The sequence below is a fragment of the Erithacus rubecula genome, assembly GCF_903797595.1.
Source record: "Erithacus rubecula genome assembly, chromosome: 16".
In the NCBI taxonomy this organism is placed as follows: Eukaryota; Metazoa; Chordata; class Aves; order Passeriformes; family Muscicapidae; genus Erithacus; species Erithacus rubecula.
Window position 1 is genome coordinate 15,653,212 of NC_136668.1, and position 22,166 is coordinate 15,675,377.

Consider the following 22,166-nt stretch of genomic DNA (forward strand, 5'->3'; position numbering starts at 1 on the left):
AGTCTCTTGTAGGAAAGATTTTCTGTACAGCTCAGTAGTGGTATTTTAGCCTCCTCCTCCCTTTTGAGTCTTCCAAAATATTTAGGTACAAAGGAAGCTGTGAGTGTGGCAGGGCCACCACCTTCACGGGCCACTCTTCCTGCACTGTTACCAATTCAGGTTTTTTTCTCTTATAGTACAAGCTTGGATATAAAAATAATCTACTTATAAACAAAAAGGAATCACAGTACAAACAAACTCAGACAAACTAGAAACGAAGTGGAGAAATTCCCCAAAGGGAGTGGGGAGAAAGCCTTCATGGACTTTTGCATTTTTTTCTTTTTTCAGCAGCTACATTTGAAAATATTTGGTATTTCTATTTTCAGTAAACAGTGTTTTGTCATCTTTAAATAGGGAGAGAAAGAACAGGGAGGAAAAGGAGGGGGGTCCATGAAACCAGAGAATGATCTTGCCTTGAGATAAAGGACTTTCTCATCAAAGGCTAAAGCTTTTAATCTGTACGTTAACACTGACTACAAAGCCAACTCTTATTAGCAGAAGAGCAAATAAGAACTTTGTGTTAATATTCTTCAATCATAGAAACTACTGAATTAACAAGAATAAGTCACATATAAGTCTGAAGAAGCTAGTTTCCAAATACCTGTACAAAAATATAAAAGTCTATAAATTTTTTTTTCGTTTTGTTTTGTTTGAAGCCTGTGTTGATCCTTGGAAACATCACATGCATAATAATAATACATCAACTGGAAAAGTGGCAACTAAGGAATTAGATATTTGTAGCTCTTTTTTTTTTCCTCTTTACATATATACACCTTACAATAAAAATAATTTTATTTTGGTTGTTTGGTGGAAGTATACTACAACAAGCTAAATACTTTTTTTTTTTTCTTTTTAAATTCTCAAAGTCGAAAACTATTTTACCAATAGCTTACTAAAATCCAAATATATTAAAATCTCCTACAGTAAGTGCAGAGAAAAAAGATTTAAAGACTCCAAGACGGCCACCAACTTATCTACCATGGAAGCGAACTACAAGAACAGCAAAATAATATTGTTATGTATGAATGCTCCTTCTGTAGATAATTGGACCCAAACAAAAAAATTCACAGTTCAGTAAGATCCCTAACCCTGACCTTTAATTTTTTTTTCTTTTTTTTTTTTCTTTTGTTTTTACATTCAGTACAGTATCATATAAGCTGTGCAAAACTTTACTTAGACTGGCAGTTCGCCATATCAGTTGCATTTGTCTTTGGTACAAAAATAAACAATCGCATTAATGTGCAAGTATTTGTTTTCTTCCGGCCAAAGTACCGAAATTGAGTTTTCTAGAGCCATCTTTTATACAATACATAGACTCTGTGGCATATATCTACATTTTTCAACATATTCCTATATACATTCAAAAATTTTTAAGAGCTGGAACAAATACATTAAAACCTAAAATCTCACCATCTATACAGCTCGGTTTTTGCCCCTCAGGGTTTTCTTCATACAAAACTTTACCAGCTTATACTGATAGCTCTCTCCACAAAATACAAGGCACAAAGAATATACTTTTTTTTTTCTCTTGCTTGCACAGACATTTAAATACTCTATTAAGCTCAGAAAATTAAAGTTTTTTATGGCACACTAGCTCTAATGCTGCGTGTGCTATGTACAAGTTAATGGTTGCAAAGAAAGCTTACTGGATTTTTTGAAGAACAACAAAAGAATATCCAATTATTTAAAAATAAAAAAGAACAAAAAAACTCCCTACATTGACAGCTTCACCAAAAAAATGCTTCCTCTTACTTCACTTGGACCATAAACCTGTCACAAAATTTTCACTAGCAAACCCACGTTTTTTGCTTCTAAAACAAATATATTCTGGTCCTAGATCATTTGAAAGAGAACTCTCATTCCTGCCCTTGAGCTTAAAAGCAGCTTTGAAACGATCTGGTTTATGGTCCAGAAATGCTCTGCAGCATTTTTCTACCACGCCGTGATTGGTTTTCCTACGCTGTTACTTGCAAGCAATGGAACCTAGAGGTGAGTGTTGACAACGCTAAGCTGACATGCAGAGCAGAATTGCCATTTACACCGAGGAACTGGAGAGCAGGGGCAGCAGCTGGGCCAGGAGCAGCTGAGTCCTGAGCTAAACCTTGGCCGTGGGGATCCTCAGCCCCACCAGGCCGCCCGTGGCGTCGCCCTCCGCCGTCCTCTCCAGCACCTGGTTCACAAACTCCGACGTCTGCCCAGCCACAGGGAGTCCTGAAAGGAGGGGAGAGAGCTGCCCTCAGTCACTGCTCACTAGGGGGACACAACTGGGCTCCTTGCTTATTTTAGAAATGCTTGGTGATTGAGGGGAGGGAGGTCAGAGGGATGGAGCAGCTCTGCTGGGAGGATTGGGGTTGTTCAGCCTGGAGAGGAGAAGCTTTGGGGTGATCTCATTGTGCCCTCCCAGTGTCTGAATAACACAATGAGGTGGAGAGAGAATTTTTACAAGGTCTGGAGTGACAGGACAAGGGGGAATGGATTTTGGGAAGGAATTGTTCCTTGTGAGGGTGCTGAGGCCCTGGCACAGGTGCCCAGAGCAGCTGTGGCTGCCCCTGATCCCTGGCAGTGCCCAAAGCCAGGCTGGACAGAGCTTGGATCAGCCTGGGACAGTGGAAGGTGTCCCTGGTGGAATGGGATGAGCTTTGGGGTTCTTTCCAACTCAGGGCATTTATGATTCTCTGTCTTTGTATCCAGTTAAATACACAAAGTTCACTGCTTACCAAGAGTGTCTTTAATAAGTATGTTCAACTTTTGTTCCATGTTGATTCCTCTGTCATCTTTAGGTACCTGCACCCGATTAACTATTTCTTGTTTAATGGAGTTGATGACAAAGAGTAAATTATCTGCAAAATAAAAAAAAAAGACTAGCTTTACATGACATTCCCCTGGAAGGGATTCACAGTTATCCACACACAGCTGTCTAGGTCAAAAGTGTCACATCATGCTTAATGTAAAATTAAATGTAATAGTTTACATCAAACATTACCAATATTTTCAATAATATTTACAGCACACGCAAACATTGACATCATTTCCATCTTGCAAAATAGCTCAACATTGCAGGTAACCCAATTTCCATTCACTTTATTCAATGGGTTGGGTTTGTACCAACTCTTTATGAGCCAGGTTACATCACAGACTTGCCCAAACAAAAGAAAAATTAACATGTGAAGAGTTGTATTTACCATATTCCGTGTTGAGACCCCAGAGTTTTACTTTATTGGCTTCATACTGGGCTTTCTTTTTTAGTCTACAAGCCCTATGGCAAGAAGAGGGGAAGAATTAGAACACTACCAGAAATTCCAGAGCAGTAAGAGCCACAAACTCATCCACCATCCCTCCCAGAGCTGCACAAACTCATCCATCCTCACCATCACTGCAAACACTCTGCTACCTGCATCTGCTCTCCTTTGACACTTGGGGAATTTATTTTGATAAACTGGTAATTGCCATTTGACAATCTGGTAATTGCCATTGGATAAATTGGTAAATGCCATTGCAGGAGCTGCCAAATGAAGCAGGATTTTTTCAGGCAAAAATTATTTAGATCTTTATCACTGACTTGTAACAATCCAAATTTTCTCATCCCTGCAGCTTTACCCAATGCATACCTGGAGGCCAACTTGTTCTTTTCTTTCCTTGACCTGGGTCTGGCAGTTAAGGGAAGTTCACTGACAGGTGTCAGGTCACTGATCACCTTATTCAGCTTCCTCAGCTCATTACCAATCTGGAGGAGTTTTCTGGGGTTGGGAGTCAGGTCTTCTACATCAGTCCTCCGTGACTTCTTTGCTGCATATTTTCCTGTTTTAAATGTGCAGAAAAATGGGTAGGGAAATGACACAATACATACACAAATCTGTGAGAAAACACTCTAAAATAGCATTTTTTTGGGTGCAGTTGAAGTTCCTTTGTTCATTGCAGGAGAATGGGCAGGAATCAGGTGATCCCTATGGCCTCTCACAATAGAAAGAGCATTTCCAGACAAAGAGCTTTGTACAATTCATATTCTATCCAGATCAGATAAGAGCAAATACTGCTGGCCAGGCCACTGGATGTGACAGAGAGCATACACACAACTCTGCTGAAAAATGTATGTCACAAGTTCAAATGCTGTTGTTTTGCTCCAGCTGTAAACTTGTTAACTCCTATTCAGCCAAAATATCCTCCTGCACACTCCAGTGGATTAAATTCCTAAATAATCTTATTGCTAAAGTTCTGTACTGAGGCCTGGTGCTGAAACAATGTTCAGTGGTGCTGAGATGAAATGATCCACATAAAGGCCAGTTAATTCCTTTTATTATGTGTATTTGAAGCTCTTTAAGGCCTGGTTTTGCACTTGACTTAAAGGTTAAGTGTCCAAGTGTCTGTTGGGAGTGAGATCTCAATACATATTTGTTGTTTAATAACAAATATAAAGTAATGGAATCACTCAATGGTTTGGGTTAGAAGGGACCTTAAACTCATCTTTTTCTCCCCCTTGCCATGGGCAAGGGCAGTTTCCATTAGACCAGGTTGCTCAAAGCTCCATCATGAGAAAGAACAGTGATAAGGACTTTAGGTACTGATATTTCACTACAGGAGAAAGAAGCTTTTAAAAACTAAGGAGATGGGAAGAAAAAATGCTTTCTTCCCTGAATAAGGTTACAGGTAACAGCAGCAACAACAACAAAATCTTTTGATTTAACAGAAGGCAAACTGCCATATTAAAAGCAGTAATTTTCAACTCTAAGGGAACATTAACCTTACAACCAGGGAAGTTGGTTTAATTTGCTCCTTTAAAGCCAAAATCAAATGGAGGAGCCTAAAAGAGGTCCTGTGACAAGAAAACAAAAATACCCCTTAGAGTGGTTTGATTTGGGTGATGTTAATCATGTTTGTGGTACAGTAATTGCTCACTGGGAATAAATCACAGTTATTAGAGCAACTGGTTTAAGTTTCTAAGAGAGCATCTTAAGGAAATAGTTTATTCCCAGAGGAGTAACTGCTTCACTGGCTGCATTCACAGGGGGAAAACAAGAAGGGAGGAGCAGAGAGACAGTTGTGCCTTAGTGCTTGTCCTCAGTTCCTAGCACAGCCCCCTGCCCTTGGCACCCAGAGCCCTCCCTGCTAACACAGGCAGCACTGACAGCAACAGCCACCAGCAGCACACCTCCCATCCAATATTTACAGTATCACACTGAGAAAGCTTTCAACTCCTGGGCTTTCCACTGAGAGCCCTTGGAAGTCACAATTCTCAATTCATCCACACTCCTCTGCAAGAAACCACACTCAAAGTCCCCACTGTGTGTTCACTGTGCTTCCCTGGGCACTGCAGAGCTCTGCTAACTGAGAAACAGAGCACTTGAAGCTTCACAGCCAAAACACAACTCAGCACTTGCACGGAGGGGAGTTTGGCTGCTGGAGGGGTCACAAGGAGCAGGCAGTGATTTGGGTGCTGGAGGAGGATTTCTTACCATGGTGGAGCCCATTTTTCTGGTACAGGTTGCTGGGCAGGGTGTCCCTGCTCCACTCGGACGGCCTGAGCATCCTCTCCTGCTGGGACGGCGTCAGCTGCTCGCTGTACTCCCAGAAATATCTCCTCTTGCCTCTCTTCCGAGAGGAGATTGCAGTCATTTCTTTCAAATCCTCCACACAATCGTTCTCATAGCCTAAAAAGGATGCAGGGGGTTGTTTATAGGCTGGTGACAGAATTGTTTGTAGCCCTTTAGCAGCAGACTGAGGATTTAAGTTAAGAGCAAAACCACAGAGAGATCTGTTTTGCATTATCTAACAGATTTGGTTTCCAGCATCAATTGCTCCTGGGTTCTTGCCTTAAATCCAGGATAGACCCTGAGCCACTGATGGGGCATCATTAGCTGAAAAAACCCACATAATTTATGCATGTAAAATCCCTTTGTGTTCTCTGACCCCCTAAGCTGTAGTGCCCCACAGTCCCAGCAGTGACTGTGAACAGACAGATGTTGGACCATGTTCTCCCACCCTGACAATCTTCTCCAAGAATTGGCAGGAACACAATCCTAACTCACCTCCACATTTCACAAAAGCATGAAAAGAGAAGGAGATAATAAAGACAGAGTAGCAAAAGACAATAAAGAAAAGATTATTCAATTATAGAACACTCTGAGTCCCACAGGATGGAGTCCAACTCCTGCTGCTCCTTGAGTCCAAAGACCTGCAGGGAATAAATCCAAGCACTGATTCCTCCTAGGCTGGAGAAAGGGGCTCTGTGATCATCTAAGCTGAAGGGATCTGGACCCACTGCTCAACCTCTTCTTCCTCTTTAGTGGGGTGAGAAGAAATGATCCTCAGAAAAGCTGTACAATATTTTAGAGGTGAATTATAATGGACTTGATATCATGAACTGCTCATGAAGGACCTGGAAATTGTAATGCCACTGTCCACATCACAGAAATATTTTACCATAACTATGCAAACACAAACCACAGGTTTTCAAACCCCAGATATACTTCAGAAAACAAAGATAAGCTATACCAAAGCTAAAATAACAATCTCAAACCACTGCATGGCCTTTTGTGCTAAAATGCTAAGTAATAGTTTACATCTACTTAAAAAAGGAGCATTTGTAAACATCACATAATCTGATGGAGCTGAAGGAAAAGCCACCATGCATGGAGTGCAGGCTTAGCAAGCCTTGACCCCATCTGCTTCAGCTCTGCTTCATCCTCCACCAGCACAAAGAACACTTTCTTCTTTTTAAAACAGTCCATTCAATTAGTCTGTTTGCACTTGAAAAACCAGCTGAGAGAGGATAAACAAACTTTCTTGCTTTGGTCTCTCACATCATAACCCAAAGCACAAATAGAAGTCAGGTATGCAGCAGGATGAAATCCATCCTGAAGTTCTGTTTCTCATCATTTCATCAACTCATTTGCTTGGATTCTCTGGTTTATTGGAAAGGCAGAATTTAAAGGCAAACCAAACAATGAAACATGCTTTATAAAACATTTGTGTTGTATAGCCAAAATTATTGACAATTTACATTAAATACAGTTTCAAATACCATAAATATTTGTGTCTGTAGCTCCATTTTACTCAAATTCTGTTTGATCTAAGTATCAAAATACACTCAAAAAGCCCACTGACCTTCCACCTAAAAATAAAGCTACATAATCCATTACACAGAAATATATAAATTGAGCCCATCTTCATGATAACACAGAATTAATCCAAGCAATGAAAACAAATCTCTGTAAGAGCTGAAGTGTAGAAATGTACCACAAGGTTAAAATCAGAACTTCCTGTTTGCTTATTCAAACTGTAATTAAGTTAGCAATTTCAATTACATTGACTTAATGCATCCTGCCCAACACTGAGCTGCTGCCATTATAAAGTTACATAAAAGAGCCCAGTGAAGTGTCCCAGCCTAACACAAACTGCTTCAGCTGCTCTGCACTGCATTTATTCCTGCTCTTGGCAAAGATCACCCAGCAGGGCAGGCTTCTGAGCAATCTGAAAGGGTTCTTGTATTGAACTCTGAAGCCCTTCACAAAGCTCTCCTAGAAATCATTCTTCACATCCCTGCCTGTGGTTTCAGGTTTAAATTCACCAGGGTTAAATGAAGCAGAGAACAGTGTGCACGTGACTTCTGCATCTCACCAGGTGAAACCCAAAAATAGCCCATGGAACAAACCCAGAGAGCTGCTCCTCTTCACCTCCTCACCACAAATCATTCCCTGAGGGTTTTTTCCTCCCCCAGCTGATGGTCGAGGTGCTCAGACTGATCTAATGCAGAGATTAAAACAATCTCTGTGTCTCCAGGAGCACTTTTTCACTCATTTCTTCTCCAGTGCTACTGACAACTGGATGAATTGCTGCATTTCTCATTTCTGGAATCTCCTGACTACTTGATGGCAAGAACAGTCATTTAAAAGTCTTTCTGCTAAATGAGATAGGAGAAATATACTCAGTAAAAACAAAACCACCACGTTGAAATGCTAGAAAAGGCCTGGGCTGGTAATTCCCATAATAAACTACTTTTGCAGGGGACCAAAACTGCTAAATCTGTGTCATGGTGATAATAAAAACACTGTTGTCCAAACTTGCCTGAGAGCCAGTCACATTTTTAGCTATTTCTCCTTCACTATATCTAAATATTTCCTCAGATAACACTTGAAGAAAGCATTTCATTCACTCCAAAATCATATGTGAAGAATAACCAAAAGCAAATTACATATAAAAACACATCAGAGGGCCAGCAATAACTAGTAGATTTTTGTCCTTTCAGTAAATTACATCCTCACTCAAAATAACAACACATTTTGCTTTCAGAGCTGTGGAAGATTAAACTTTCCTGTGCTGTGCCTATTTTTAGATACTTTACCCATAGTAATTACCTTTAAAGGTAAAAAGGCAACACTAAGTACAGAAGTGACATAATTAGAATACCTGGAGATGTTATTTTCTAAAATAGATGAAATATATGATAACATTTTTAATATCACCACGTTTGAGGTGAATGAGTTTTAGGCTTCACTTATGGAAGGGTTTGGCAAGATTGGACAAGCTCAGATCCTCAGCTAATGCTGCAGAATGTGGATTGTTGGTCAGTAAAATAATTAATGAAGTTAATTAATTCCACCCACAGCATTTAACACAACCTCTCTTTTTTCATGGATCCCAGTGCAACACATCCCCCATGGGCTGCAGAGCTGGAACAAAAAGCAGAGGGAATTGACTCCAGAAGGGAGGAAGAGGCTTCAAAATGTTAATAAAAATGTGTTGTGTGCATGTGAAAGTAGCAAAAAGGGCAGAATGCTTAATGAGTTTAATGCCAACACAGGAAATGGAATTAGAAAATAATTTCATCTGAGAGTTCATTATGACAAACACTGACAAGCTTTAGGGAAGCTGCTGTTCTCAACAAGGAAAAATTACAGCTGCTTTACCCCCCTCGAAGTTACTTATTGCCAAATGTCTGAATACTTTAATTCTTACACTCTACTACAGGGCATTTTAAAGATGTGAACATTGTAATACTTTCTGAAATGAAATTAACACTTGGTTACAATCTGTTTCCTGTGCAGATTTTATTTTTTTACAAGGTTACTGTTTTGTTACCTTCTAGGTGAAGGTTAGTTCTTATTCCTGCTGTTAGAACTTCATTTCTACAGGCAGGAGAGAGGAATTCAGTATCCTCTGAAGCCCCACTAGGAGTTACTGCAGAAAACCACCAAGAAATTATTCCATTAATTTCAAACATTCTTTGGATTCTGTGGAAAAACTCCACCTTTAGGTAGGACTTCAGTAATTATGAAATGATTTCACTCAGGATGTGATTTCATCCTGACAGATCCAACTCTGGATAAATTCACAGCTACAAGAAGTGCTAGAAAACTGCACATCCTACCAGAGAGCTAAAAAAAAAAAAAAAAAGAAAAAAGAAGGCCACACTTGCAGGCAGCTGATTAACCTCAGGCTACAGCTGGGCTTCCTGTATTCTCTATTATTATTTTTGTTGCACGACCACAGTTTTTCATGAAATAGGGCAACAGAGACTTCGCATACTTGGAATAAATTGCATTTGGCAAAGCACTTAGAAAATGTGGGAGGAGAGTTCACAACTTAATATCAGCGCTGCTCATTTGGAACTACTAAAGTTGAAAAGCTTTCCTTCCCACTCAGAGGCCAAGTCCATGAGAACCCACGAACCCAACCATGCTGGTACCTGGCTCTGAGAAGGTGTCGCTGATGTCGTCGTCCTTGTCGTCCTCGTAATCCTCCTCCTCATCGTCGTTTTCAGACAGCTCGTGCTCGCTGCCAAATCCTTCATCGTGGTCCTCATCTTCAATATCATCCTCATCCTCCTCCTCCTCCTCAGGCTCTGCTTTGGCTGACTGCTCCCCCAAAGTGTCTGTCACAAAGAGAGAATAGTTGTGCTCTTCTTTCTTCTGCGAGGAGTCCGAGACGGAGGCGCTGGCGGAAAGGCTGCTCTCCCCGCCGGCCAGCCCGGGGCTCTCCTGGGGAGGGCTGAGCAGCAGCTCTTGAGTCTCTTTAAAAGGCAGCCCAGGAGTTGTGCTGTGCCCATGGGGGGACTCCAGTCCTTTCCTCTCCTGCCTCTTTGCCACAGCCCCACAGTGGCAGCTGTTCTCCTTGGCGGCGTCGGCGTGCGCCTGGCTCAGCGCCGGCCTGCTCTGCGGCGCGGGGTTGATCTTTACTTTTGCCTTTTTCACATAGTCTTTACATTCCAGGTGAATGTTCACCTTCTCAGTGCTGCCCAGGTTGCTCCTGGCCATGGCCTGGGTGCTGGAGGCAGGCTGGCTGCCAGCCTTGCTGGCCTTCTGGGCACAGTCCGACAGCGCCGCCTCCGCCTGCACGTTCTTGGAGGAGCAGACCGGCGCCGCCGCCCTGCTCGCCATCTTTTTGCCAGGTAACAAAGGATTTAAAGGGTTTTGTTTTACACTAAAGAGCAAATCAGGGTAATAAAGTGAATCTGAGACAGGCTGGGAGTCCTCACTGTTCAGCTGAGCCAGCGTGGGTGTTTTGCTTATCACCTCTTCGTCCTGGTACGGGCTGGAAAAGTCATCGAGGCCCAGGTAATCCACCTCTTTTGTCCCCCAGATGTCACAGCTGGTTAATTTAGTGTACTTAGTTAGGTCTTCACAGTAGGTATCCCACTGCTCCCACTTGGAGGTGAAAGCAGCTTCTTTGTCCAGGGTGTCCGTAAAACACTCCAGGTTCTCAAGGTCTTTGCAGTCCTCCATGAAAAGCAAGTTGTCCCTGGAGCTTTGCTGATAGTCCATTTCTCTGTCCTGTGCACAATAAGATAAAAGTTAATATAGAAAAAGTATCCATCACCTCTTTCCTCTACTAAATCTGGTAAGGAGAGCTCAATTCCAGTGAAGTATGAGAGAGTGGTGACATAGGAAGAGACCTTGACTTTCAACTAAAAGCTTCTCTTGAAGGTCAGAATGAAGTTCAGCTCCTGTGCTTCAGCAACAGATCTTTCTGAATACACTGCTATTCCTGTAACACTGTATTTTCCTGCTATTGCAGATCTATCTGCTCATCAGGAACTAAACCAGTACCACTATCCATGTATTTAAAATATGAAAGACATCACAGGCATCTCTGTAATCTAGGTCAATCTTTCCTGTGTGCTTAAGAGAACATGCTTGAGTTTACCAGCTCCTGGAAAACCTCATTCTAACACAACCAATTAATGACCATGAGTGACCTTTCTCCTTTGATGCAGGGAGAAAATGAAAAAGGGACTGCTCATGTAAGTAGCTTGTGAGTCAACTTTTATTCTCCTTCCCTTGCATTCACAACTTGGGTGAAGTAGAACATAGCAGAGGGAAATTCTTCCCTGTGAGGGTGGTGATGCCCTGGCACAGAGAAGCTGTGGCTGCCTCATCTCTGAAGTGTCCAAGGTCAGGCTGGACAGGGCTTGGAGCACCCTGGGCTAGTGGAAGGTGGATTTGAGCCTGTCCCAGTGGCCAGTTTGAAGAAGTGCCTGCTGAGGAAACATCACATTTGCTGGACAAGCAATTCAGCTCTTCCCTAATCAGCAGCCAGAATAATGAATAATTTTCCTGCATTCCTGAACCAACACCCCTTTATTCCTACAGGAACTGGTGTCAGTCTAGGAGATGAAATTCTGGGCACACACAGGTGACCTACCAGTTCATACATGAAGTCTGGATCTGAGCTGCTGGCCAGGACATCTGTGCTCATCAGAGTCTGCTCTGAAAACAGGTGGCTCCGAAAGGCATCCCCAAAAGGAGGGTCCATTCCACTCACACTGGGCTACAACACAACACACAGTTCAAACATGATATAAAAAAGGCAAATTTCATCTTCCACAAACAGAAAGAGGATCACCATTTCCTCCTAGTCTTCACAGATAAGCACATCATTCCCCAGAGCCAGAGAATGCTTCAAGAGCAGCTGACCTCATGCAGGAGCAATCAAAGGACACATTTTTATCCACCACAGAGCTGCAAGAGCTTTCACTGCTCCTTCATTCTTCCCTGTTGGTTTGAAAGTCTTGTGTTTGCCAAGTTTTGAGATATGTTGGCATTTGCAGAGGATGAGGGCCAGTCCTGGCATGATCTGGGAGTCCCTTAATGCAAATCATTTTGTACTACAGCAGTGTTGACTGTGTTTAGAGCCATCAGAACTCATAAAACTTCCATATGAAATTGTAAGGAAAGCAAAATTTATGACAACTAAATCAAGATGGTTACCTCTCTCTCAAGAACGAAGTGAAATTTGGTAAAAAAAGCATTATGCAGGATGACTGGGCATGCAGGGAATGGGCAGCAAGGCCTTCTGCTACATTGAATTCCAGCCCTCAATTTCTCTTCTAGACACTCTCACCCTGAGGGCTGGGAAGGGAGAAACACTGAGCTGCTGAAAGTCATTCAGCGTGCTGAGTGTGAATCACTGCAGTAATAAAAGGCTCCCTCACCAAGAGACAACGTGGCTGAAGCTTGAACAAGCACAGGAGCAAGAGCAGCACCACAGCCACTAAAGGACCCTACAAAATAGATATCCTTTCATTTCTTACACATCTTCCTTCCCAGTGCTGGTCAAATTTGTTCTTAATCAGAGGCAAAATTGTTTACAGAAGCAAATAAAATCTTAGCAGACTTACCTGAGGCATTTCCAAGCCCAGATTCCCCAAATCCAATTCCAAACTTCTTGTTTTATTCACTTGTAGATTCCTTTCCAGCTTTACTTCAGTCTCAGGGAGTTTACACTATCCATGCAATGAAATTTTTCCTTAGGATAACTTCAATTCACCCTGATGGAGCTTTTCTATTTGTTGACTTCTGTGCAGAATAAACACAGCAAACCCCCAAGGAGGTGAGTAATCCTTCAGCAACAAGGTGAATGCTTAAAAAACAGCCAAAGGCAAGAATTTCCCCTGAAAATTGATTTTTCCTCATGCTCGAATGTATAGAAATTTCTTCTCCTGCTATCTTTCATTGAATGAAAAGCCACAGATGTTACAGAACACAGTTGCTGCAAAATCATTTTTGGCCAAGTTACATTTTGTTGCCTTTTTTCCTCTCTGCTGAGACCAGCAGCTCTACAGACACACCTGAAGAGAAAACCCTGCCAAACTGGGAACAATAATCAGCACACTGCTGGGTATTCAAGAGAGACACAACCTTTATGACTAATGTAACAGAGCCAATAAACTCTAAAAATGTCTCAGGCAAAAGTCCCAGAATACAAATTTCAGAGCAGGCAGAAATGCTGTTTCAGTGGTATCTCCTCCTTTTCTTCAGGGATGAATCCATCCAGCATCAGATAAGATTCCATCAATCACTCACACAGCAACATCTAGTGGTAGAGCATCACAGAAACCATCCAGCAGCAGAGCAGGAGAGACAGATTTCCCCAAGAGAACAGATTAAAACCTGCCAAGTGCACAGCTGGCTAATAAAATATCTTCTCTATTAATTCAAGTAAGGCATATATTGAAATTGAACCAATTTATCTACTGGTCGTTTCACCAGTTTAGGAGTTTCTACAGATCTGCTCTACTTCAGATGTTTGTCTAATGACCCTTCTGAGCTTAATGCAGCATTTTGAACAGTGTAAGGAAAATCCTCACTCAGCATTGCTGTAAGTCAGGCTTTGGTGCAATCTGCTCAGGCTGTGTTTATTCTCCTCTTTTGAAAAACAAATAGTAAACTCTAAGTGTTCCCCCACACTCAGAACCCTCCCCCAGCAGCACATGACAGCATCCCCGTGATTATTCCCACTTTCAGATGGTATCTCAGCTAGTTTGTCCTCTTTAGCATATGGACCATCAGACTGTGGTAAAAACACACTATGCAAAGAAGTCTTTACTTATCAAAACAGGCTGCTTTGCAAAGAGCAGCTGGAATACAAAGAAAATACAGGTCCAGTTACACAGGAGTTCTCAGTTGAACTCTTGCTACCCCTGCCAGAGTGGCCATTCCTCACAGACCTGTGATGAACGAGCCAGTTCCTTGTGAGAAAAGCTCCTTTCTGCTCCAAAACCTCCAGGGAACCCTTTATTTATTGAAAAGTGACATTTGAAGTGAAGTTTGTGCCTCAGCAAGCCCCATCTCCCTCCAGCCAGCAAAGGGCACACCTCAGCAGGACTGGTCCTTCCCAGCCTCACCTGGCCTTTAAAACAAACACAGGATTCTCTCAGACACAAAGCTCATGGTCCTAAACACACAAACACTTTCTCTCCGTGCAGATTGGTGCCTTTTTCAGCAGCAATAATCAGATGAATACTTTGACATCATCAGCAGCCTGCATTCACAAGGAGACTTGCCAGACTTCTCCAGGATACAAAGGGGAAGGAAAGGAAACATTTGCTGCTTCTTCACTGGTTTTTCTTTGTTGTGTTTTTTGTTAGAGCATGGGCCCCAAGCTGTTCCAAAAACAGCAAAGGGGGGTGAAATTCATCTCTACTGACATTGATTTCAGTAACAACCAACCAACACTTCCAGGTGCCAGCTTTTGGATCACTTCCAAATCCTCAAAACAAACATTAAAGGCTCAAAATACTTCTACCATGTCCAAGACTTGAGTGATAAACTTCTTGCAGTGTTTAAGAATGCCAGTGCATGTCCTCTCAGGTCAAAGCAGTGTATCAGCTAACACAATTATTCCTGTAATTCTCTTTATATTTCATTCCTGACATTTTATAATCTTCATATTTAAATGTAACTTGAATCCCAGTAGGATCTAGTTGACTATTCCACAATGTAAGATTTTTCTTTGTAGCTCTGTAGAGGGGGAAAACACAGTGAGGCCATGAAAAGAAAGACATTGCCTCAGGGAGCTGCACAATCCAGATATCCTTCATGCTCCCAACAAAGCAGCCCTACTTCCAACTGCTTTCCAAATTTCCCAGAAAGATCAAGGTCATCATTAAAAGCCTCCTGCTGTTTGTACTCAACTACCAGTGTTTCTCCATGAACCAGTAAATAAAGATGTATGGTACAAGTCAGTGACACATATGGAAGCACAGGTGTAAAATCAGAACTTGCTGTGAAGGAAAGCAATTTGTAGACTGCAGTTAAAGTCCCATTTTTACAGAATTTATCATTACTGCCACTTTCAGCCCAAGACTGAGTTAGAAAAGAATAGTCCAGCTGTTGTGTTATCTATAATGAATGCAGCTCTGAATGAACTCAAAGAGCTGTGGCAGAGCTCAAGTACAGCAGCACACTAAGAATTACTGAAGATAAATATAGCAGGAATTTCTGCTTCAGGACAATTTCCATCAATGCCTCCCATCAGCGTTTCCCAAATGCAGAGACACAGGTGGAATACAGAGCCTGGAGCAGTGGGCAGGGTGCTGGCTCCTCTGGCAACAGCCTGCAGGGAAATCACATTAAGGTGATTAAGGAGCTCTGTGTCTGCAGCTCTGGAGAAATTCAGGGCTCTGCTCCTTCCTCCCCTGGGACCTGAGGAGGGGCAGCACACCTGGGGGAGCCTGCACACCCATGGGGAGGGACTGTCCACAAGGGATGGAGTGACAGGACAAGGGAATGGCCTCACTCTGGCACAGAGCAGGGTTAGGTGGGATATGAGGGTGGTGATGCCCTGGCACAGGTGCCCAGAGAAGCTGTGGCTGCCCCTGGATCCCTGACAGTGCTCCAGACTGGGCTGGATGGGGCTTGGAGCACCCTGGGATAGTGGAAGGTGTCCCCACCCATGGCAGGGGGTTAAAATGAAATAATCTTTAAGGTCCCATCCAGCCTGAACCATTCCATGATTCTGTGATCTTGGGAACAGCAGTGTCCACCTAACATTTAACAATCTGGGTTACTGATGGAGGCATGAACATGTGCATTGTTTAAAATCCCAGCAATCATCAACAGGTAGCCAAAGCCTGTTTTGTGGAGTTAACACCTAATTAATCTAATGACAAACCCTAAATAAAAAGGATCCCCTGTATTTAATATTTACTTTCTGAAGAGGAACAGCAATTCCAAGATGCCCAGAAGACTGAATCTCACACAGGGGAGCAGCAGATGCATTACCTGGGAATATTGGTCTACCCCAGCCCACAACAGGAGCTAAACTCCAAACATGCAGCACTTAGGACACACAGTGCAGCTCCTGTGCATGTGCTGCCTCTTGGGCCACTAAAACACCCTCCTGCCACAACACAGCACCTCCAGAGAAGCCCCTAGAAGAGAAAACCCAAAAATTCAGCTTTTAGCTTAGCACCTCTGAAAGTCTCTGGGTCACCTGTGTGAGTCACTTGTGCCATGGCTGTAAGGAAAGTTGCTATTTGTGTCCCAGCTCAGCTGTGTGTTTTGTACCACTGGAAAGGCACAGGGAGTGTGGCTGTGCTGTTCTTTGGCTGCACAGTGCTTATTATCCCAGCAGCTAAATGCCTGCTCTAAGTGCATTACAGGAACAATTACTTTCATGATGGTGACTGCATCACACAGCACAGCTTGTCAAAGTCACAATTTTGATGCAGGTATGAAAAAAAATAGCTCACAAGAGCCTGCCAGGACTAAACCTAAAAGCTCAGGCTAAAACATTCATGGCCAACTCTGAATTTCAGAGAAAGCACAAAAACTACGCCATGTGCTTGGAAAGAACCATGATGTACCATGCACTGTTTGCTGCATCTGGACATTTTATGAAATACTGGAGTTAGAGATGCAAGTTGTTCTCCTGCACTCTCTTAAAAACATCTTTTCCTTCCACAGTTTGTGCCAACTTGTTTTCTGTTCCAGAACACCCTCTGCTCAGGGCAGTTTTCAAGCTGAGAACGTGCAGACTGCCTGGGGTGGAGTCCATCCCTGGAGGTGTCCAGGGAATGTCTGGACATGGCACTCCAGGTCTGGGCTGCTTGACAAGGTGGGAATCACTCACAGCTTGGGCTCAGTGGCTTTGGAGGACTTTTCCAACATCAATGAATGCGTATGTTTCTTACTTTCATTTCTGAAGAAATGTTTTGTTGCGTTTTTTTTCCTGTTTACATGATTCTTCAGTAATTATCCAGACTTTAAAAAACTCTTTTACTTTTCTCCCCCACCACAAAGATGCTAAGTTTATTAGTACTATTATTATTTCATGGCAGTGAGCAAAGACATTCATTTAAATGTCTTCCTGCATTTCCTCCCACCACAGTCTCATTCTTGGACTCACAAAAGCAGCCAAGTCCCTCTATCTTGTTGGTGAAGGATTTCTATTAAAATGCCAGGCATTATGCTCTTGGCTTTTTCTGTCCTGGAGAGAAAACAACATCTGCTTAAAACCCCCAGACCCTGAGTCTGATGGAGCACTGCCACATAAAAGATCTAAAGATACACAGATTGTTTCACTTCTTCTAAGCCTCTTCCCTCCAGGAGAGGGAAATTCTTACTTCACTGTCTCTATTCCTGTTCCTCTACTGACCATCCCTTCCCCCTCCAGTGTTATTTTTCCAATCCTACTTGCCCACACACACACCACCTCAGGCAGCAGAGCCCAGGAGCCACCACAAAACCCAGAACTCATGGATGGACCCCCCCTGCCAACACCAATTCCCAGCTCTGGGGTGCTCCAGTGAACAGGCAGATCCCAGAAACTGATGGAATCACAGTGTCACTGAATGCTTTGGGCTGGAAAGAAGCTTAAAGATCATCTGGTTCCACTTCCCTGCCAGGGGCAGGGACGCCTTCCACTGTCCCAGGTGGCTTCAAACCCTGTCCAGCCTGGCCTGGGACATTTCCAGGGATCCAGGGGCAGCCACAGCTGCTCTGGGCACCCTGTGCCAGGGGCTCAGCACCCTCAACATCCCATCTAACCCTGCCCTCTGTCAGTGCCATTCCCTGTGTCCTGTCTCTCCAGGCTCTTGTAAAATTCTCTCTCCATTTTTCCTGCAGCTCCTTCAGGCACTGAGGTCACAGTTGTGTCACCCCAAAGCTTCTCCTGTGCAGGTGAACAATCCCAGCTCTCCCAGCAGAGCTGCTCCATCCCTCTGCCCATCCTGGAGCCTCCTCTGGGCTCTCCCAGCAGCTCCAGCTCCTGCTGTGCTGGGGCAGCTCTGCAGGTGGGGTCTCACCTGAGGGGACACAGGGACACAATCCCAGCCCCTTTCCTGCTGCCCCCTGGGGCAGGAGCAGCTCTTGGCCACCAGCACCCCCAGATCCTTCTCCCAGGGCTGCTCCATCTGCACCCCCAGCCTGTGTTTATACCCCAGCCTGCACTGATATTGACCATCAGGCAACAGGCAGAAAAAAAAAATAAAAAAAAGATTACTTATGAATCTAACAAACATTCTGCATCAACATATTTTGTAACAACTATGCCCAGACTAATATATTCCTACCAGAAGCACTCTTCTGTATGTTCTGGAACAAAGACTGAGATTTTATTCTTATTTTAGTGCAAAGAGTGGGATGTGCAGCATGTTAAACTTATTAGAACTATATTAACAGACTTTAATTAATTTTAAAAAATGGTTACATTTAAAATATTCATAGCATAAGCCTTTATTAAAATAACACTGCAGAGTTAGGACAGTTGTTTGCACACGAGATTTGGTAGTAAAACTACCATTTACATTTTTTTTAAGCTGTAGATTTCCCCTGAAGCAGCGTGGGGTGACAGCAATGGCACAAAACAAAAGCAAAACTAAGTAACAATTCAGTTTCCAATCTCCAGCAATATTCTACATCCTGACAGGATGGCTGCTCCTATATTTTTTTCTGGCAGAGTCTTTCAGACTAAGAGAAAAATTAATTCTGTAGTTTCCAGGAAAAAACAAAAAACAACTGAAGTCTTATGATGAAGGGTACAGTCTGGTCTAGTCCTCATACTGTGAAATTGCAATTGTTATACTCTTGTTAGAAATGGAGCATCTGTACTGAATACGTCAAAGCCAGTAGCAAATTTGAAAAATTCATCAGTCAAAACTGTCCAAAAAGTAAAAAAAAAAAAAGTGGCGTAGGAGTTTCAAACCAGAAGTATTAAAAAAAAAAAAAAAGTCAGGGAAATTATTATAGCAAGGTCTAAACCTTAAATTTACAATTTTCACAAAACTTTTGGTTTAACTTTCATGCCAGTGTTGACTCCCAAGCACTTCTTATGCAGTGCCAAATCTCCTTATCAAGGTTTGATGTTAAAACATTCAATAAAACTTCCCAAATCACAGAGCATGGACATGCAGGCCACGAAATCTAAACCTTATTTATCCCACACTGCCAGCCTATTAGTGGGACAGAAGTTTCTGTCTATTCCAAATAATTAATTCCTGCTAATGCTGACTTCAATCTCTGTCCTTCACAAGGCTGTTTGCCTCTCTCATGATTTAAAAACCACCTGAGGATGCCTCTGCTGCAGATTGTTTTTATCAGGAAGGTTCCCATCAAACACAGAATAATTCCCTGGTGGCTCTGGTGAACTCCTGGCTGTGGGCATGTCTGAGGTCTCTGCATTTCAAAAAGAATCTCACTGAGATTATTTTAGCAGGAAAGGTTTCTTGCAGAACTATCACAGCCAGAGATGCTGTGGCTGCCCCTGGATCCCTGGAAGTGTCAAAATCCAGGCTGGAGCAGCCTGGGATAGTGGAGAGCATCCATACCCATGGCAGGGGGTTTAAATTCAATAATCTCTAATATTCTTTCCAACATAAACCATTCTGGGATTCTATGAATTATTTTCCATAGAAATTCTGACTTCTCATTTAAGGAGCCAACAACAAAACCCGACCACATTTTTAAAACACCTACATCTGCCCCTCTGTAATTTTTACCACGAAAACACATTCAATAATAATTATAATCAACCTTCCCCACAAGGATGCTCAGAAGCGACATTAGAGGCATTTTCAACACAATCTTTAAAACATTTACAAATGTTTAAACGGCAATACGCGGCTGATTCTGTTGTGTTACGTGGAGCCCGATTTCAACAAGTTACCCCTGGAGTGGCAGCAGCAGCAAGATCACGATCGCTTTGAGTGAAATCGCAGATTGGAGCTGGCAGCGCTCAGCCCGCTGCTGAATAAAGCCGCGTGTTTTATAGCGAATTATCGGAATGATCCCGGACACAGATCCCAGCCATCGGTGCCCTCAGAAACGCTGCGGGGACGAGGGGAGGGCACGGCAGCGATGCCGCGGGTGGGGACAACGCGCAGGATAAAAGGGAAAGAATAAAGATTGGGCTTGAGTCCTCGGTGACATGAGGGGTTTTCATCAAGGTGCTCCCTGCGTGAGCTTAGAGCAGGCACGGAAAGGTGCTGGACACCCGTGCGGGGACACGCTGAGAGGCGCGGGCGGCTCGGGGAACTCGGGGCTGTTTTATACCCCAAACCTGAGGGACGGGCCAGGAGCAGGACACGGGAGAGCGCCCCGTGCTCCCCTCAGCGCGGGGAACGGGACCCCTGAGCGGGCACCGCCCCGGGCCGGCCCCGCCGCTCGGCGGGACAGCCCCCTGAGGCAGAGCGCTGCGGAGGGACGGGCACGGCGGGCGGCCCCGCGGGCACGGCCCGCGCGGAGCCCGCCCGTTCCCCCGTGTCCCCCCTGCGTCCCCCGGCCCGGCCCTGACCCACTAACACACCTCCGGCCAACATGGCCGCCCCGCCGCCCAGCGCAGCCTACCCCAGCCGCCGCCGCCCCGCCCCCCGCGCCCGCTCATTGGCCGGCCGCTCCTCGGCGCGCGCTCCCATTGGCCGCCGCGCCCGCCGCTCACCCGCCCAGCGGCCCTTTCAAGCTAGGGTGAGGCGACATGTAAACAAACCCCCTCCCGCCGCCCCGGCCGCGGCCCCGCGACCCCCGCGCCGCGCCCGCCGCTCCGCGCACCCGCCCGGCCGCTCCCGGCCCCGCCGAGCCCGACACAGCGCCCAGGGACCCGTGTGCCGCGGGGGGCGGCCCCCGCCCGGCGACCCCCGCCAGGGCTGCGGGCAGCCGGAGCGCAGCCGCGCTGCCCGAGAGAAGCCCCTTCCCGGGGCCGCGGCTCGCAGCGAACAGCCGTCCCCCCGCTCTGTCATTATATAAACGCCGCGCCGGAGCGGGGACGGTCGCGTCCTGCCCTGCCCCGCACTCGCGGAGCGGGGATCCCTCTCCGCCAGCTCTGCTTCCACAGCCTTCGGAGCGGAGCCGCCCTTCGGGCACCAACACGCCTGGACACAGAGATCCCGCACGCCCACGGGTCACCCCCGGCCGTCCCCAGCACTCAAACAGGTCGCAATCGGGGGAGGTGACTCCGAGCCCGAAAGGCAGAGGAGTGCAGGACCTGCCGAACCCTTCAGTCCGTTCCCGGGCAGCCCCTGCGCCCGCACACCCGGAGCGGCCGGGCTCCCCCGGCAGGACGGCGCTTTCCTCTGCGAGCCTCGCTTTCCTTGTAAAGGCACGGGCCGCTCCCGCCGGGCGGAGGCTGCAGGGGACAACGCCGACAGCTCTCCGCTCAGCCCGCGCTCCGTGCCTGCAGCCCCTTCTCCTCGCCCCTACCCCAAGGCCGGCCCGCTCAGCCCCGCTCCGGGACCGGGCGCCCCCCGCGCAGCGCTGCTCTCCCGCGGCCCCGGCAGCCACACCCCCCCGGCGGGCGAGCGGAGCTGAGCGGAGCGGAGCGCAGGGGCCGCCGGCAGCATCCCCGTCCCGCTGCCCTCGGCGGCCGGGCACACACCCCCGCGCCGCTCTGCCTCCCTCCCTGCAGCCCCCTGCCCAGCCACACCGCCTCCTCCCGCCGGACCACCCGCGGCCCCCGACCCCCGGCCCTCTCGCTGCCCCGCGGTCCCCCGCAGCCCCGCGATCGCCCCGAGCCCCTCACTCACGGCGCTCAGCGGGGGCCGCAGCCCCGCGCGGCCCGGCCCGGCCCCTCCATGCGGCCCCGGGTTTGTTTGTTTATGTCCCTTCCTGACGGGTTCCCGGAAATCGCGTGACTCGAGCCTCACGTGGCCCGAGGGGGCGGGCGCGCGCGGGGGGCGGGGGGAAGGGGGCTGCGCCAGCCAATGGCGGGGCGCTGTGTGTGTCACGTGACGCGGCGCGGCGCGCGGGGGGTATTTAAGGCGGGGAGGCGGGTGCCCGCGGGCAGAGCGCGGCGGGGCGGCGGCGGCGCTGGGCTCGCGCCCGGCACCCCGGTCCTGCTGTGCTGCATTTACCCCTCCCGCCGTCCATCTTCTACCTGCTGATCTCTATTTTTCCTACTGCACAACCACCTTTCACAGT

The 22,166-nt window shown here is 45.9% G+C and overlaps 1 protein-coding gene across 2 annotated transcripts; it reads right to left on the reverse strand.

The window, feature by feature from the left end:
• Nucleotides 1–990: 990 nt before the first annotated feature.
• CREBRF (CREB3 regulatory factor) lies at nucleotides 991–21,887 on the reverse strand. Of its 2 annotated transcripts, XM_079320241.1 has the most exons (10): nucleotides 21,773–21,887; nucleotides 12,653–12,830; nucleotides 11,677–11,802; nucleotides 9,722–10,805; nucleotides 9,115–9,213; nucleotides 5,490–5,684; nucleotides 3,648–3,837; nucleotides 3,222–3,295; nucleotides 2,757–2,879; nucleotides 1,173–2,250 (listed from the first exon to the last, which is right to left on the reverse strand). In XM_079320241.1, the coding sequence occupies exons 2-10, from the start codon at nucleotides 12,659–12,661 to the stop codon at nucleotides 2,135–2,137; spliced, it is 2,016 nt and encodes a 671-aa protein (XP_079176367.1). In that variant the 5' UTR covers nucleotides 12,662–12,830; nucleotides 21,773–21,887; the 3' UTR covers nucleotides 1,173–2,134. The 2 variants fall into 2 exon arrangements, with proteins under 2 accessions (XP_079176366.1, XP_079176367.1); XM_079320240.1 differs by lacking the exon at nucleotides 9,115–9,213 and having other exon boundaries at nucleotides 991–2,250.
• Between the last annotated feature and the right edge of the window lie 279 nt (nucleotides 21,888–22,166).